Here is a 16,905-nt window from a genome sequence, read left to right as displayed (position 1 = left end):
TAAATATGAAAAAGATACAAAAGAATAAAGAAGAAATTTTTATTCATATATAACAATCTCCATATTAATAGACATATTTTATTATATAACATAATTTACAATAAAATTACATCCATTGTATGCAGATAGCATATCTGCATTGTTATATTCAACTTTAAACATGTTAGAACAGACTTTGTCGTTTAGTCTCATTAATAAGCTGGGAGCAATTTCTCAGCTATGTCTTATTTGAAGATGAGAATTATGAATAATTGTTGCAGAACTCTATCAACCATACTGGCACTGTACAGCGCAAAAATAAAATGAGTGCACCGCAATTACTCCAACTTTAAAAGCCAACTGATTGAAATGTGATAGTGAAGCAATAGCGACTCATTTTTATAATAATGTAGTGAATAGAGTATTATTAGTTTATGCCCCATATTAATTCCTCTGCTTACGCCACCAACACTGTTTTAATGACAATTTCGGAAGGATGCGTTTAATTTATTTCACGAGTATACATGGACACTGAGATAAACTACAGTTTTTTCAATTTTTTCTCAGTAAAAATTTTAAACTCGTAATTTAAGCAAGACCGCGACGACACATTTCTTTCAATAGTGTGTTTCCCATTTGCGCAGGGCTCCTAGTTACAATAACGCCAGCCTATAAGAATTTTTAAAATTTACTTTTTTTTACAAACATGTGTTTTGTATTTCTAAATACCTTTTCTAGTGCATTAATTTTATCTTGAGCCCCGCCTTTTCCTCCAGAAATGATGGCACCAGCGTGACCCATTCTTCTTCCTGGTGGAGCTGTGACACCAGCAATGAATGATACAACAGGTTTAGCTTTCGATCCCTAAAATAGAAAAAATGCATGATATACATAAAAATCGACATGACTTGATAACAATCGATTTCATAGATCTGCAAAATATGAAGTTGAGATTGTTATGAAAATGCTGATAGTTATTTCCGAAATAATTTTTGATATAGAAACCAAATTGGGTCTCAGAATTACTCCATCACGTCAGGTTTTTTATATTTGAATACCAATAACTTCATCAACTTTCATTATTTTTCAAATCTGACAAAACCATAAAAAAGTACAACTTTCTATTTTTCTATTTCGCTATTTATATTTATGATTTTTTTTAACTGGAAATGTCGCCATCATTATTATTATTGTTGAATTATTATTGAAAATTATTATTGAAAAAAAATTACAGGTTTCGTAATGACCGACATAAAGGAAAAAAGATAGGATATGAATAATTTCCTTATTGATAGGAGGTAGGACTCTGCTATTCTCTCGTTCATCAGAAATAAAAATGAAAAACAAATTTTGTTCTATTATTATTTCCCTTCATATATCTGTTATTACAAAACCTGCAATTTCTTTTTAAATTAGTGATATTTCCGGTTACAAAAACCAAAATTATAAATGTAATAGTGAAATGGAAAGCTGAAAAGTTGTTCTTTCTGATGGTTTTATCAGATTTCAAATATAATGAAAGTTGGTTAAGTTATTGCTGCTTAAATATAGCGAAAAACTGTATTTTTTTGTATTTTTAGGTTAGGATTACTCAAAAACCTGACAGGATGAAGCAATTCTGAGCACGGATTCGGTTTCTATGCCGAAAATCACTTCGAAAATAACTTCCAGCCATCTCGTAACAAAACCATGCAGATCTATGTTATTATAACTTACAGTATTATATTGAGTAAGGTATTCAGCAGCAAATTCTTCTGCACTACCACCAATTTCACCAATCATGATAATTCCTTCACAAGCTGGATCTTGCAGGAATATTTCCAAGCAGTCAATGAAGTCTGTACCATTAAATGGATCTCCACCAATACCAACACATAGTGTCTGACCTAGCCCAGTCTGAAAGAAGAAAATATATTATAAATATTTGTATTAAAACAAAATTGATAATAACTACATTTGCGTTCTTACAAGTGTAGTTTGGTTTACTGCTTCATAGGTTAATGTTCCTGACCTTGAAACAATGCCGATTTTACCTCTCTGATGAATGTGTCCTGGCATGATTCCAATTTTGCACTAAAAAATAATTATACTCATTACTAAGTTATAACTTTAACATCTCATTGCTAAAATATTAATTAAAACAGACAAATTTATCATAAAGTTTTAACAATATTATTAATTTAGAGAATGAAAACAAATAGTACGAAATTTTTATTTACCTGTTCTGGAGCAATAATTCCAGGACAATTAGGCCCAATAAGACGAGACTTATTTTGTTCTAGTAGCCGCCGCTTTACTTTTACCATGTCATGTTGAGGAACACCTTCCGTGATACAAACAATTAGTGGCATTTCAGCGTCCAGAGCTTCCATTATTGCTGCTGCAGCTGCAGGTGGTGGTACATAAATCACTGATGCAGTAGCTCCAGTTGCTTGTTTTGCCTGAATATTTTCAGAACATTTTTTTTGTTCGTACATACATAAATACAAACATACATACATACATACATAAATACAAACATACATACATACATACATAAATACAAACATACATACATACATACATACATACATACATACAGATATATACATATATAAATTCATGTAATGTAAGTAATAAACCATGTTATTATCAGTTATTTACATTTTCTTATCGCAGTAAGAGTTCAATAAGGTCAAACAGATTAGCACTCAAGTAGTGTTTTGTATAAGAACAGAATGTACCAAACTCATAAAAAATATGCTGAATTTAAAAACATCTACATTGGATTTTTTAGCACTTATTATATCAGACATGATAAGTTTTAGAACATGCAGAATAATTTTTTTCAATACCGTACGGAAAGTACAACTTTCTCACATGCTCGATGACAATTATGCGGTTAAATTCTTGCTTCCCACCTGTTGTTTTAAAATAGTATATTACCTAACCAGTGTCTTGTGTCAAAAGACAAGAATCTCTTTTCTGAACATGTTAGATACAGCTTTTTCTAATGATTGTGTGAAAAGCGTGAATTTAAGCGCTAGTTTTTCTTTGAGCTTGTAGGATAGTTGTAATTTACACACATCTTGTTGAAAACAAAGTTTCTTTAATTTTCAATCAATAACATCAATTTTCAAATTAAAAAAAAATCAATTTATTTGATGCAATTTTGAAAGATACTTTAAAATTCAGTATAGATCAAGATTAGATAAACTTTTTTTATTAAAAAAGTATGCATTTACCTCTGCAACATTTTTAAATACAGGCTTGCCAAGATGTTCAGTGCCTGCTTTTTTAGGATTGACACCACCTACAATTTTTGTTCCATAGTCTAAAGCCTGTTGGCAGTGAAAAGTTCCTTGCTTTCCTGTAAAGCCTTGGCATATGACTTTAGTTTCACAGTTAATTTTTAGATTCTTCCTGGTTTCTGTGTAGTTAAACCTGATTTGAGACCTGAAAATACCACCACGACTTCCAACTATAACATAAAAAAATAATGACCTTCATTAGTACAGAACTTTTGAAGTATCCCCACTACACTTGATGTTGATGCTATAAATAGAAATAGTTAACCATGAACATTGTGATAGAGGTGGAAAACAAAAAAATTCATTTAAGCATCTATGCATGTGATGACAAAACGTTCACAAATAGGAGAACATTTTTGGTTTACATTCGAGATCAAGGTTTTCTGATTGAAAAGTATCCAACGAGGTTAGGGACATTGTTAATGACTTTTGTAAACATGTGTAATGAATTCATTGTAACTATCAAAGTTCATATGGATTGCTTCCATTTCGATTCTGATACGTTGATTTATAAGTCAGTAGAAACTAGTTTTTGTAAATGGATGAAACTGGTTATAGTTATGGACATGGAAAAAATTTTAATAATACACCATCATAATTAAATTGAAAACTAGTTGGCAGGTCAGTAATAGTATGCAAAAGGAAAATATGAACAATTAGTCGATTTCTTACATAATTCTATATCGAAAAAGTCAGCTTCGACCTATTTGAAGGCGAAGTGACAGAGTACAAGGTTAACGATCAAGTTGAAAAAGAATCGAATAAAACGAGATGGTTGCAAATAAAAAGTGGTCTAACACGAACGGTGTAACGACAATTTATTAAATCGCTCTGTCTGTCTCATTAAAACTGATCAGCAAATGGATGTGAAGAGAACAAGAGCAAAAGGATAGAAGCAAAGGTAAGGGAAGTCAAGATCGCGCGTACACAGACATAAATACAACTCACCTGTGAGTTTAGACAACGCTCTGGCAGCTACAGCCATCCTTCAATTAAACTTCTTACCGGCCGATCAGAAAATAGAAAAATAAATTATCCAGGTCGTTGTGGCAGCTCCTGCTGAACTCTTAGTGGCTGGCTACTGCACGACGGCCACCATTAAAGCTGCTCGCCCCTATGCTATCGTCTAACTACACGCGGTGATCTTTCGGATCGCGGGGAGGCGCCAGTCAAAAGTCCGAACCAAATCAACAGCAGCACAGCGCAGCAGCCAGAGAAAGAGACCTTTACCAACCCGAACTAAGCCGTTCTCGACTAGCTTACACTTATCCTTGTTGCTCTTCTAACTAATAGCACTATTTCTTACTCGCTCTCATACGTGGTCGGGTCGAGTCAGCTGAGACGTGGATTTGCAAATGATTTGAGAAGCACAGCTTGAGCTTTTTTGCAAACTCGTGAGCGCGACTCGCAAGTCGTAACCGTCAATTTACTATATGCTCGTCGCTAACATTTGTGATCGTCACAATAACTGTAAAGAACCTAAAATAAAAATTTTTCTCTGCACATTTTTCAGTGTTTATAATTTATTATTTGCGATCCTATTTTAATTTATTGCATTTTTCTGAGAATACAGGTGAAATATTTGAGGTATAGATAAATTAATTAAAACTATTACTCTTAAGTATTAATGAAAGTATTATTTTCATTAAAGGATTTTGTAAATTTCAACTATAGTAGATAAGTTTTTAATTACTTCAGTTGAAGTCTAAATTTAGTAAACATTACTTATATTAATTCACGTGAAATTTATTGTTCCATTGCGTATTAATTTTTAGATCTCTGTAACAAATCCGTAAAAATATATTACAATTCAGAACTGTCATTTATTTTTTTAATATAGATATATAAACGTATTTTCTAAGCAAGGACGAACCGCAATCTCCATGCTTATTATCATTCCTAACAAATTACAACCAAAACAGCGTTCACTTATTTAAGTTTTAGTATTAGCAATCATGCGAAAGTGGTTGCAAATTTGTGAAACTTCGTTTACTATAACTTACTGGTGTTTTAAAAAATATGGTATACTAAATTTCCAAAACCCTTGGTCAGCTATAAATGAATCTACTATAATTTAAAATTTGAAAATTAACACGTAGCTTATTATGGAGAGCCTGCTTATATTATTATAAATAGAATATCGAAAAATATCTTAGAATTGAGGCAACGAAGAAATTTGACTAATAAAGGCTTTTCTACATAAGAATACATAATGGCTCTTATATAGATAAGATTTAAAAGTTGTCGTTTAAAGCTCATAGACTACTATGTCTGTACCTTTCAAATTTTCTGACAAAAATTACGAAAAATACGCTTCTACACGTCCTAAACATCATTTAAGTGATACTTCCACTGTATCCCTTCTTACGAATACACTATATGTTTAGTTGAAAATCATATTTATAGTAACCATATAAAATAATTCTTTTCATTTTACTAAATTAATTTTGAATCCGATGTACATACATAGGCGACACACACACACACACGCGCGCGCGCGAGGGACGTATACATATAGTTATGATATATGTGTACATATGAGAAGACATCGGACATGTATCATGTTGAAAAAATAAATAGTAAAATTTTATATATATAATTGTAATAATATTAATACAGTATATTTATATTTTTTATCCTGTGCAATGACGGATATGCCTAGATGTTAAGCAATTAATTAGTTTTTTTATAATCTTAGGACACGTCCAATATAAGATATGCATATAACGCCTCCATAAAGTATATCCACTACTTTACGACGGAACTCAGTGGAAAATCAACGAAAAAATTATAGAAAATATTGTGTTTAATTGGCAAGGATAGCGAAATTCAATCACGTATAGTTTTTCTATAATTTATCCGGATCAATTTTATTGATTTCCCACTGAGTTCATCACCCCTCCTGTACTGGTTATTTATGCACCCCCCTTACCCCAGCCGGCAAAGTATAATAGACAGTGAAAAAAAAATACTATTCGAAATATCTCTAATTGAACCCTTTAAAAATGCTCATTATTTTAATTAAACCCCTTCAGTTGTCCCAAAAAGATTAAAAACTATGATAATTTTTTCGTTTTTTGCAACTGCGAAATCTTTAGTAATACTTAATATTTTTGCCAAGAAACAAGCAAAAAATTGAACCCTTGCTTATTTTAATTGCATCCCTCTTACTTTTTCAAAATTATTAACATATATGTCAAAAACAACAATCTAATTTTATTGTATGTTACGCGTTAACTCATCTATTTAGAAAGAACATACAATAAAATTAGATTGTTGTTTTTGACATATATATTAATAATTTTGAAAAAGTAAGAGGGGTGCAATTAAAATGAGCAAGGGTTCAATTTTTTTGCTTGTTTCTTGGCAAAAATATTAAGTATTACTAAAGATATCGCAGTTGCAAAAAACGAAAAAATTATCATAGGTTTTAATCTTTTTGGGACAATTGAAGGGGTTTAATTAAAATAATGAGTATTTTTGGAGGGTTCAATTAGAGATATTTCGAATGGTATTTTTTTTCACTGTCCATTACACTTTGCAGACTAGGGTAAGGGGTGTTTGAGTTGGAGAGTGGGTCATTAGGGTATTCGATATATCATTTGGACCAATATTGAGCCTTTCCACACTGACGGAATATTCCTGTGATGTTCTTGTTCCGTGTCATTTGGTACCTGCCACAACATTCGTACAGTTCATCGTCTACGTCCGTATACTCTATGGTTTAAGAAGTTTAGAAATCGGAGCATATTTTGCGCTTTTTGTACTTCTTCAACCGCTTAATACATATAGAGGTAGACGGTGAACTATACTAATGTTCCGGGCGGTACAAAAACACACGGAACAAGAACATCACAGGAATATTCCCTTAGTTTAGAAAGGCCCTTAGAGACGGTTAAAATTCTAGGTAACTGAACGGTCAATATATTGAATATAATGGTTACGAGACATTGCTTACTTTAATAAACCCACAATACGGTATGAGACAGAATGTTTTTAGCACGGAATAGTATCTAGCCAAGGCAGTGAGCAATGAGTTAAGCCAAGGCCCGCTTGAGATCCGCTGGCCACTTTCACTTTTCGGGGGCGGATCCTCACTCTCACTCTCTTAAGCTTTTCACTATTAACGGTCTTAGTAGTTTACTACCCTAACAGTGACTAGAATTCCACAATTTTTTTTAAAAAGGTGTTATTTGTAAATCTATTAACTAGTAATCTCCGATGTGGAATATATGATTATATAATTTTCTTCAATATATATTCAACTTTTAATAGCTCAGTTCTTAGAGCAGCTACATGTGTGTACTAATCTTTCCTCTATGTAAACATTAAAAACTCGTTTCCCAGATCAACTAGCTACGTTATGAGGAAGCGTCCGATCATCTGTGAGCACAGCTGAGCTGAGAGAGAGAGAGAGAGAGAGAGCTGCGAGGACATGAATGAAAGACGTACGAACTCTCAATGGGACATAGCAACCGGACGGTTATTCGAAAATACACTGAACATAACGAAATCTAAAAAAGACAACGCTAGGCGTATATAAATGTAATTTCTTTTACTACTGGTAGTTGCATCAGTTTGAAAAATTGCATTGTTTCCACCAGCCTTTTTTTTTGTCAAGGGGTTCTCGCTCCGCGTAGTCGCTCTTTCTTCTTCGGCATTGGCATTTCCTCTCTATACATATTTCCGTCTCTCTCTAGTCAAGCGGCCCAAACCAACAGTACAGGCAAACACGCTCAGTGTGAGTGAAAGAGAAAAAAAGAGAGAGCGCTAGTTGCTGTCTCTGTTTTCACGCTCGTCAGTCATAATTCGTCAGCAACTGGAACTCCGCGTGTTATCTATCTTTTTATTCCACTTTATTCATTTTATTGTTATTGCATTGATGTGGTACAGCATATATATCGCGAGTTTGTATTTACCGTGGAGCGGACAAGTCTGGATGGAGTAGCACGGTAGGAAGTTGATAAGAAACAATCCTGATACCAATGAAAGCGTCTACACGAGAAGAACGGACTAAGAGTTCAGAGCTTATTATTTGTTGCAGCAGATCATAAAAATATACATTGCCGTGTGAGAGTGAGGGCGAGAGAACGTCTGTGTATGTTGCACACGATTCTAGGAAGTGAAAAGACACGTATATGTACGCGTCGTCTCTGGTTGTCGCCTAGCGCCAGCCTAAAAGCAGTACAGTTTCGTAGACTGCCCCTTCTCGACGTTCCTCGTGCAGTTCTCAACAGATTGCTTTTCTTCGATAATTTATAGCTAGATATTATCTCATACAGACGAACGAAATGATCTACTGAATAAATTTCCGCCGTTGCCTTATATTATTCATTGTAAGAAATCGAGATCCGAGAGAAGGTAAGCGCCCGTGCACGCATACATACTTTCACAGCTCAGCTAAACACATGTATACACAAACATTCTACGTTGCTGTTCACTCATATATTTACACTTCGTTCTCGATCAAATATCATTCTGCTCGACTGTTGTACGCAAACCCCTGTTAGTCAGAATATTACCTTCTTTTTTCTGAAAAAGAACCAGTTGCCAATCCTAAACTACAGCTACACATTATTCACTGCTTTTTTCCTCATCGGGCAAAGTTTTTTCACATGTGTGGTACGCCAAAATTACGTAGCAGCACGGTCAGTCTTTTTTTAGAGCCCTTGAGAAGGATGTATTCTTGGTATGAGAAAGCACACCGATGTTCATTTGAGATTTCTATGTGCGCTACTCATCTAAAGAACTTTTTATACACTACTTAGTGGCGTTGAAGTGCCCCATTTTATTTTGTCTTATCAGATTGTGAAGTCATGTTGCTCATGTTGCTTTTAGACATCAATAATCAGTACTGTTGTTAAATCATAACAAAATTCATTATCATTATAAAAAATTATTTTAATTAATTAACTGGTCTTAATTAATCATTTCATCATAGCTACTTTAAAGAGTTTGTTATAGTTACTATATTGGGTTTTAATTATTGGTATTTATTGTCTAAAAATTTACATTATAAATGATGTTTAACATTCTTTTATAAATTGTTAAGAATTCCATGTATTATGAACGAGCAAAATAATTAATCATTGTTGAATTTCATAAGGATGATGGATGAAGGAGAAAAATCAAAAAATACATGGCCAAAGGAAAAAAATGAACCTCCCAATGACCTTTTTGGTAGTGAAGCTGCAGCTGCTCCTTTGGGTGTTGTAAATGTAACATCTTTAGCAGATATCTTTGATACTGCATTTACATCTACAGCTGAACCAGCTTCACATTCTAGATATCCTTCAGGTATATTATTTTCTTACATAATAAAAAAAGTACTTTTAATTCTAATGCTTATTAAATATTAAATATAGTAATAAGCTTGAGAGCTGATAATAAGATGAAAAAGAAAGTAAACATTTAAACTTTTATCAAATACTTTTCAAATTGTTTAATTTAAAATAATATTTTTTTTGATTGCACATACTGAATATATTGGAAATATGACTCTTATAAAATACAGGGAATGAGATAGACTATGAACAGCTATTTGCTGATAGTGACGTTGAAGAGACAGACATGACAGCTGATGTTCCATGTTCTTGCCGCTTTCATCGTCGTCCACGAACTAGTAATGATTATGCCTGCAATTCTTATGTTCCTACTTCTATTGTGAATTCCTCAGAATATAACCTGCCAGGTTCTCGCAATTGTAAAAGGTGTCAAAACAGAAAGAAAAAATTTGTAAAAAAACCTGCCATTTCTCGAATAGATAATTCACAAGAAAAAGTTTATGTAAACAATTATAGACGTAAAGCATTATTTTTGGAAAAAGATAAGCCACAAATATTTGAAAGAGTGTGCATTAAACCAAAGCGTACAAGAATGACTGAACCTCAAACTGATAGTTACAGTATAGCTGGGCCATCTAGATTGATTGATCGTCCTGTTGCCTATAGGTTAGATCTTTATACACATAATTTTATAATGCTTTTATTATTTATTTTAAATAATTTTCTAAACACATATAGATACTCATAACATTTACATCAATTTAATTACATTTAAAATTTTTTTCACTTCTGCAGCTTACAAGTCATGAACATATTTGAATTATGCATTATTATTCATTATAATTAGACACCAGTATTTTATTTAGGAATAGTAAACACTTATTATTATGATTACAGCATAAGTGAATCTGAAACTTATGAAGAAAATCCTGTAAGTACAGAAAATCTTAATATTTCCAATAATAAAATAAGAAAAACAACTATGTACACACCGACTCAGACAACTGTGATGAATTCCCATGATGTAAATACAAATCAACCACAGAGTAAGAATAATAATAATCACTTATTAATAGATAATTATCATTCATATTATATTATATATTATATAACTATTAAGACTCTATTTTGTTATGTACTATAGGATCAGAAAGTGTACCAACTCCTCCAGATCTTCAGCTCGACTGGTTTTCTAGCACTAGTAGTAGTGAAGATGATGATGCAGGTAGCTCAGTAGAAGTAGTAGGTACAATCAATCTCGATAAAAAGGTATTTAAACATTTTTAATTGTAAACAGTAAGAAAAATAAAATATTTGTAAATCAAAGTTACATATAATATTAATGATTCTATTTAGCAAACTAGATCAACACAAGAAGAACAAAATTCCCAGTCAACTGAATCTGTAACTGTAGTAGATTTAACAGCAGAATCAGATGAAGAACATTTAGTAAATAATCCAGTCAATGAACCAAACCCCCAATCTGTAAATCTAGTTCGACCTAGGTAAGACATTGCAAGCTTTTTTTAAAGTGAGCTATTTGAAATGTAGATTTCAAAAAGGAAAAATATTAATCTATTAATCAAATGTTTATAATAGAAGACACTGTGTTCACCATTCTGATTGGAGGCCAATGGTAGATTCGCCGCCACAATTTCATGCTAATGGGGTACCATTTCACTCTAATCATGTGATGGATTTAGGTAAACAAATGTTTTAATTTAATATATTTAAAAATTGCATAAAATATAGCGTAAAATGCGTGTATTTTGAAAGTGAGATATAATTACAATAAAATAATATAAAGATATTGAATATATCATTTATATATATTACAGTTACAAGAATGCATATGCATAGAATGTCTCCCAGAATGGAAAGATTGTGGATGATTCAGCAGAGAATACAAGAACAGCATCGGTTTCACATGCGTCAGAATTTCCAGCATTCTAGAAGAGTACATGGAACTCATAGGTAAGATTAAGAAAATAATACTTTAATTCACATTTTATTTAATATTTAAAATTGTATTATTTTTTTTGTAATAGATTCATTCCTCATTATCCCAATACCAGTCAACAAAATTATCATTATGCTTGTACATGCTGCAATCATTCAAATCTATCGTGCATACGAAGAAATAATATATTCAGCCTGATACCAGAATCTACGAATACAGTCCTCCCACCACCCCAACAACCCATGGTTTATAGCCATCCAGAAAGTGGTCCTACTCGAAGTTCTACCAATTTCGGAACTTCACCAGCTGTGATATATATTTTATTTTAAATTAATGTTTTTATTCCTCTTGATTCTTCAATTGAAAAAATTTGTTCCAGTCTGAACCAGCGGTTCACGATTATATGGTATTCAATCCCTTTATGTTGCCACGTTCAGAAGAGTCTTCTATTTTAACCATGACTGACGTTAGAGGTATAGTGTGCACACTAAGAGGCGGGGCAACACAACAATCTATTGAAAATCATACATTCCCACATAAGTATAAAAGGGTAAGACTTTGTTAATGCGTAATCGCGGGAAACATAAATTTGACACGTTATTTCATTGAATTAAAATTCGTTTCAGGTGAAAACGGTAGAAATTAATGAAGATGCTATTGATAAATGTACCATATGCCTTTCTGAGTTTGAAGAAAATGAAGATGTTCGGTAATTATTCTTGAAACGTCTAAAAAACTAGTAAGATTAAATTCCTAATAAATACTTACATTTTACAGGAGGCTCCCGTGTATGCATTTATTTCACGAAAATTGCGTTGACCAATGGTTGTGCACTAATAGTTGTTGTCCTATTTGTCGCGTTGACATTGAAACGTATGTTTATAAGGAGCTTTCATTTTTGACATAATTTTTTTTAATTACTAAAAGTTTAAGTTAATGATTTTATTTTACATAAACACGTATTTGTATATTTCACTCACAGATGACTGAGGTAAGTTCTCAACTTGTGCATAAAAAAATAATCAAAATGAAGCTAAAGAAAAAATAATTGTTAGCCTATTTGTAAAATTCACACTCAATTGAAAAAATATCCATAAACTTATGTATTTTACAATTGGATGGTTCATGTTTCAATATTTGTATAGATTACAATTAACATTTTGATAAAAGCTGTACAGTTTCCAAGTGCACTTTATTTCAAATAAAAAATAGGTGATGTGTATAGTATACAAAAATTAACATTGGCTCTATTAGAAAACTGAACTATGCTAAGCTATTCATCAGAAATATTTTTTCGAACGTAAAAAACTGAGCTGTGCTGAATGTACGGAAAAAAATGTCAAATGTTTTTTAATTATTTGTATATATTAGATCAAAAATAAAAGAGTGAGGTCATTGTTATAAAAATCGATTATACTTTTAGTTTTTATGAAAGATGAAAGGAATTGTTATACATGAACCTGAACAAAATTACCAAGAAAAATATTCATTTTTGCTGTTGTCAGTTCAACCTATTCTTGGTAGAATCTTCAACAGAATTTGTAATGTAAATCAGCAGTCGATATTTTTCTAAGCAATGATAATTTTTCACTTTTCATTGTGTACGCAAAAAAGCAATATTTATCCATGATGCCGGTTGCAATAGCAAAGTTCTTTAATGGCGTTGAAATGTTTTTTATGCGAGTAGTAAATTAGTCTATACATTACATTTTTGCCAAATCCGTGCAGAAAAATAGTCATTTTTAAGCAAAATCACTTTCACGACACAAAATATTTCAACTTGAAAATGATGAACTTGTTAAATATAATTTTCAATTTTTTAAATTAATTATCGTGAATGAAATTACAATGATGTGTAATATTGGTTGAAAATAAATGAATTTTGATGAATGGTTGTCTTTCAATTAATTGTATCTATCTATTATTTAAAATAGTTCATTAACTTTCATTTCGTAAAATAAGGAGTTCATGAAACTGAATATAGTTTATTTTTTTAGCATTACTATTAAAAGGTAAATACACTGTTTAAGTTGGTTTATTTGAAAGAAAATGCATTATACGATTATAACTATACGAAGTGAAAATATCAAGATAGAATTTGACAGTATTCAATTTTACCTAACAAAATAGTTCACTACCAATTATATTTTGAGTAGTAAAAAATTGTGTTTTCTCTGTTTATTAACCTTTTATTATTACTGTCGTTTGTTACAATTTCTTGTGTTTAGCACCCCCTGTCCTTCCATAGATATACAAACCAATGTAAATCAATGGGTCGACTTTGCTCCAAGGTTTATCCGCAACTATGAGTCAATTTTAGATCATCCGATAAAAATAAATGTTTGAAAATATTTCAAAAATAATAATGAGCTGTCATTTTTCATCTATTCAGTCACGTAAACAAATTTTCAAATCTAAAAAATATTTTTGAAACAATATTTGTAAACATTGATTGTTGAAGAAACTAATAGACCGGACGATCCAAAATTGATTCCCAGTACTTTAAGCAGTAAAAACTATCGGTTTATTTTTTTTCGGATTACGAGCACTGAACGCGGTTAAAACTTGAAGCAAAGTTGACCCATTGATTTATATTGGTTTGTATATGTATGGAAGGATAGAAGAATCCTTAAGACACGGCCATAGCATTCTGTCAGTACTCAAGGATTATAAAAGTTCTGTCGTGATTTTCTTCCAAAGGTTTAGTTAAACTATATAGACAGTGTATAGGTTGATTAGTTTTTTAAAACGCTTCCACCTAGATTGCGACTAACCAATTTTGGAGTAGGTAATCTGTGCAGCAGTGCAGTCTTCGCAAAATAATTTGAAACTCAGTGATGCATAATATCAATTTGGTTATAACATCCGCTTATATTTTATTTTTATCATAGAAATAAACGTGTATGACATCTGGAAATCTTTGCAGGATTATTTTTTATGAAAAACTGCCGCACGGAACGCTCTAAAAGTAGTTAATCATAATATTTGTAATCTGGATAAGGTAAATTTATATAGTTGGTAAATTAAAAAAAATTTCGTTTATAATAATTTGAGCAATATTTTTTGAAAGGGCGATAATTTTTCCCACTCGTTGTATATCTACAGTAATTTATAGTGAACGTTCAAGTCCCTCATTTGTGAATATTTGAAATACTTGAATTATATGTAGTAACGAGAAAATGACTAAATATAGTCACAGTAATTTCCAAATTCTATATTTAGATATATACCGACTAATCGTTATCGAAGGATTCTGTATGACCGTTTCCAGAAGAAAAACTCATTTTCATATTGCCATGTCTATTTATTTGCATATACATAGCTTAAAAATATGGATAGTAAAGAAATTAAAAACAAAACTCACTGTTAAAAATCGTTTGACAATGATTAGTTCATTTATATGTACTATGGACATTTTTATCAGTGATGCTTTTTTGAGTGTTGATAATGTAAGATTTCAGAAAATGATTTGAATAAAGTTACGATCAATTTTTCTATAACAATTTTATTGTACTGTGAATATCGATGGGGTCCTTGATTCGCGATGAGACACGAGACATATAAGTGATCAAAGCATAATAAAGGACGGCATTCTTTACGAATATATCAATGCATGTAGTAACTTTGTTTTATACTATAATATACAATATATAGAGCGAATTTTATCCATAAATGTATTTTCCTTTTAAAATAAACCATTGCTATCGTTTTATTGTGGGTAAAAAAATATTATGAAACGCGTTCAAGTATAGCAGTGATCGCAATCGTTAGTTTGGTCAAGTAACTTTACAATATAGACGTAAAATTAAGAAAGATTTTTTCTTAATATAAGTATATTTTTTTGCAAATATTTTAGAAAATATTTTTGCACTTCAAATAAGAAAAAGTCAATGTCCGTATACGTAGCAAATCAAAGGACTTTATCTTTATTATGCATATTAGACAACTTTTGAGAACGTGATTATTATAAAAATTCATAAAGTATAATTTGGATAATTTTCAAAGGATATTCAAAAATTCAAAAGTATCATCAGGCACGTGGAGGTAAAACTTAAAGACCAGAGTTGCCCCCATCCCCTCCTCTCCCCGACAAAGCGTAGCTTCGTTTTGCGCACACGAGGCGCCTGGCAGTCAGGTAGGCAGCATATTAGTCTTTTCGATTTTTCCCCCGATGAGTCAGTTCGCCGTACGCACACTAGATTTCAAAAGAAAAGCATCGATTGCCGCCATCTCACGTTCCGAAGGGCCTTAGCACGGATCCAAAATGCAATACGAGCGCGTAACGTTGGCGCAATTAGTTCATCGAGCGTAACCGCGGGGTTTTCCTATAATGTTTCACACACAGCACATTCTTTCCAGTATTTTATGAATTTTCAGATTCCTTATTTCAATTGTTCATGTGAGTTGCATGCATGTAAATTCTATCGCGATTTGTCACATACAGAAATTGTATCACACTTTTAGTCAGTTTTTTATACAACGGATGATTTATCGGTGCGTATGCGTAAGTATAATCTTAACTTTCGGCCTCTATAGTTATTGAGTTCATGGCTCCTGGCTGTTCGATAAATTGAATGCAAATATTCTCGGTCCGTGTCGATGATGCCTATCATTAAGCTACATAATACTGATTAATTTTGAGTTTGGCAGGCAAATTTTTGGATATATTAGCTTGTAGCTATTTTGCGTGATGTAGAATATTTTAGCTCGGATTTCATTTGCATTTTGTTTGCTGATTAACACTGAAACCATCGTGATCGTGACGTTCAAGCATTTTATACCTACAACTTCCTGACGAGTACAGTGCAAATCATCTATATTTCCAACGCATGCATAGACGAGAAACAAGTACAGGATAGTGCGAACTCTGTGACACGAAGTAAAAAATCTCGTAATGGCATGTGGTTATCTCGAAAATAGACGTCAATCAGACGGTAAAATAAATGTATGTTGTTTGAAAAGAGGAGTTTTTTTGAAGTTATAAACGCGCAGCGTGTTCAATGAATCCTAGATATCGAATCACATTGAAGAAATTTATATTAATATCGAAAACCATGTACAACTTGTGACTATTGTTTGGACGTAGTATGCAAATACTTTGTTTCATTTGATCCACGCTCAATATTTAGCAGTCATCATTGCGTTCCACGTACGGTTTGTACTTGAACACTTTAACATCTTCGTAGGTATAAATCCAATCAAACGTTCGGCAATTTTATACTTGGCTCGAAAAATGCATGAAAACGTTGACCCCCGCGCGAGCGGATACTTTGAGCAGGCTACTGAAAACTATTAGACACCGTTGAAAAATACATTAAAATGTGCAACAGCACTTTACTACGTACCCACGCTTCGTCATCGATTTATAAACGCGTAATAAATAAATCAATAA

The 16,905-nt window shown here is 32.1% G+C and overlaps 2 protein-coding genes across 4 annotated transcripts; one reads left to right on the top strand and one right to left on the bottom strand.

Moving 5' to 3' along the window:
- Positions 1 to 135: 135 nt before the first annotated feature.
- Positions 136 to 4,703, bottom strand: LOC131671684 (succinate--CoA ligase [ADP/GDP-forming] subunit alpha, mitochondrial). The gene is made up of 7 exons (XM_058948300.1): positions 4,218 to 4,703; positions 3,204 to 3,439; positions 2,199 to 2,420; positions 1,948 to 2,052; positions 1,696 to 1,875; positions 709 to 843; positions 136 to 648 (listed from the first exon to the last, which is right to left on the bottom strand). The coding sequence occupies exons 1-7, from the start codon at positions 4,252 to 4,254 to the stop codon at positions 568 to 570; spliced, it is 996 nt and encodes a 331-aa protein (XP_058804283.1). The 5' UTR covers positions 4,255 to 4,703; the 3' UTR covers positions 136 to 567.
- A 2,598-nt stretch (positions 4,704 to 7,301) lies between these two features.
- On the top strand, positions 7,302 to 13,394 carry LOC131671683 (uncharacterized). Of its 3 annotated transcripts, none has more exons than XM_058948297.1 (13): positions 7,302 to 7,455; positions 7,617 to 7,814; positions 9,376 to 9,566; positions 9,784 to 10,219; positions 10,451 to 10,599; positions 10,698 to 10,822; positions 10,910 to 11,058; positions 11,153 to 11,256; positions 11,392 to 11,527; positions 11,602 to 11,821; positions 11,893 to 12,063; positions 12,140 to 12,222; positions 12,291 to 13,394. In XM_058948297.1, coding segments are annotated over exons 2-13 (1,896 nt in total). In that variant the 5' UTR covers positions 7,302 to 7,455; positions 7,617 to 7,812; the 3' UTR covers positions 12,421 to 13,394. The 3 variants fall into 3 exon arrangements, with proteins under 3 accessions (XP_058804280.1, XP_058804281.1, XP_058804282.1); XM_058948298.1 differs by lacking the exons at positions 7,302 to 7,455; positions 7,617 to 7,814 and adding exons at positions 7,907 to 8,221; positions 8,317 to 8,630; XM_058948299.1 differs by lacking the exons at positions 7,302 to 7,455; positions 7,617 to 7,814 and adding exons at positions 7,907 to 8,221; positions 8,314 to 8,630.
- Positions 13,395 to 16,905: the final 3,511 nt, after the last annotated feature.

This window comes from Phymastichus coffea, unplaced genomic scaffold, assembly GCF_024137745.1.
Source record: "Phymastichus coffea isolate CEN01 unplaced genomic scaffold, Cenicafe_Pcof_1.1 PCOF00133, whole genome shotgun sequence".
In the NCBI taxonomy this organism is placed as follows: domain Eukaryota; kingdom Metazoa; phylum Arthropoda; class Insecta; order Hymenoptera; family Eulophidae; genus Phymastichus; species Phymastichus coffea.
This window is presented reverse-complemented; position numbering and strand designations above follow the sequence as displayed.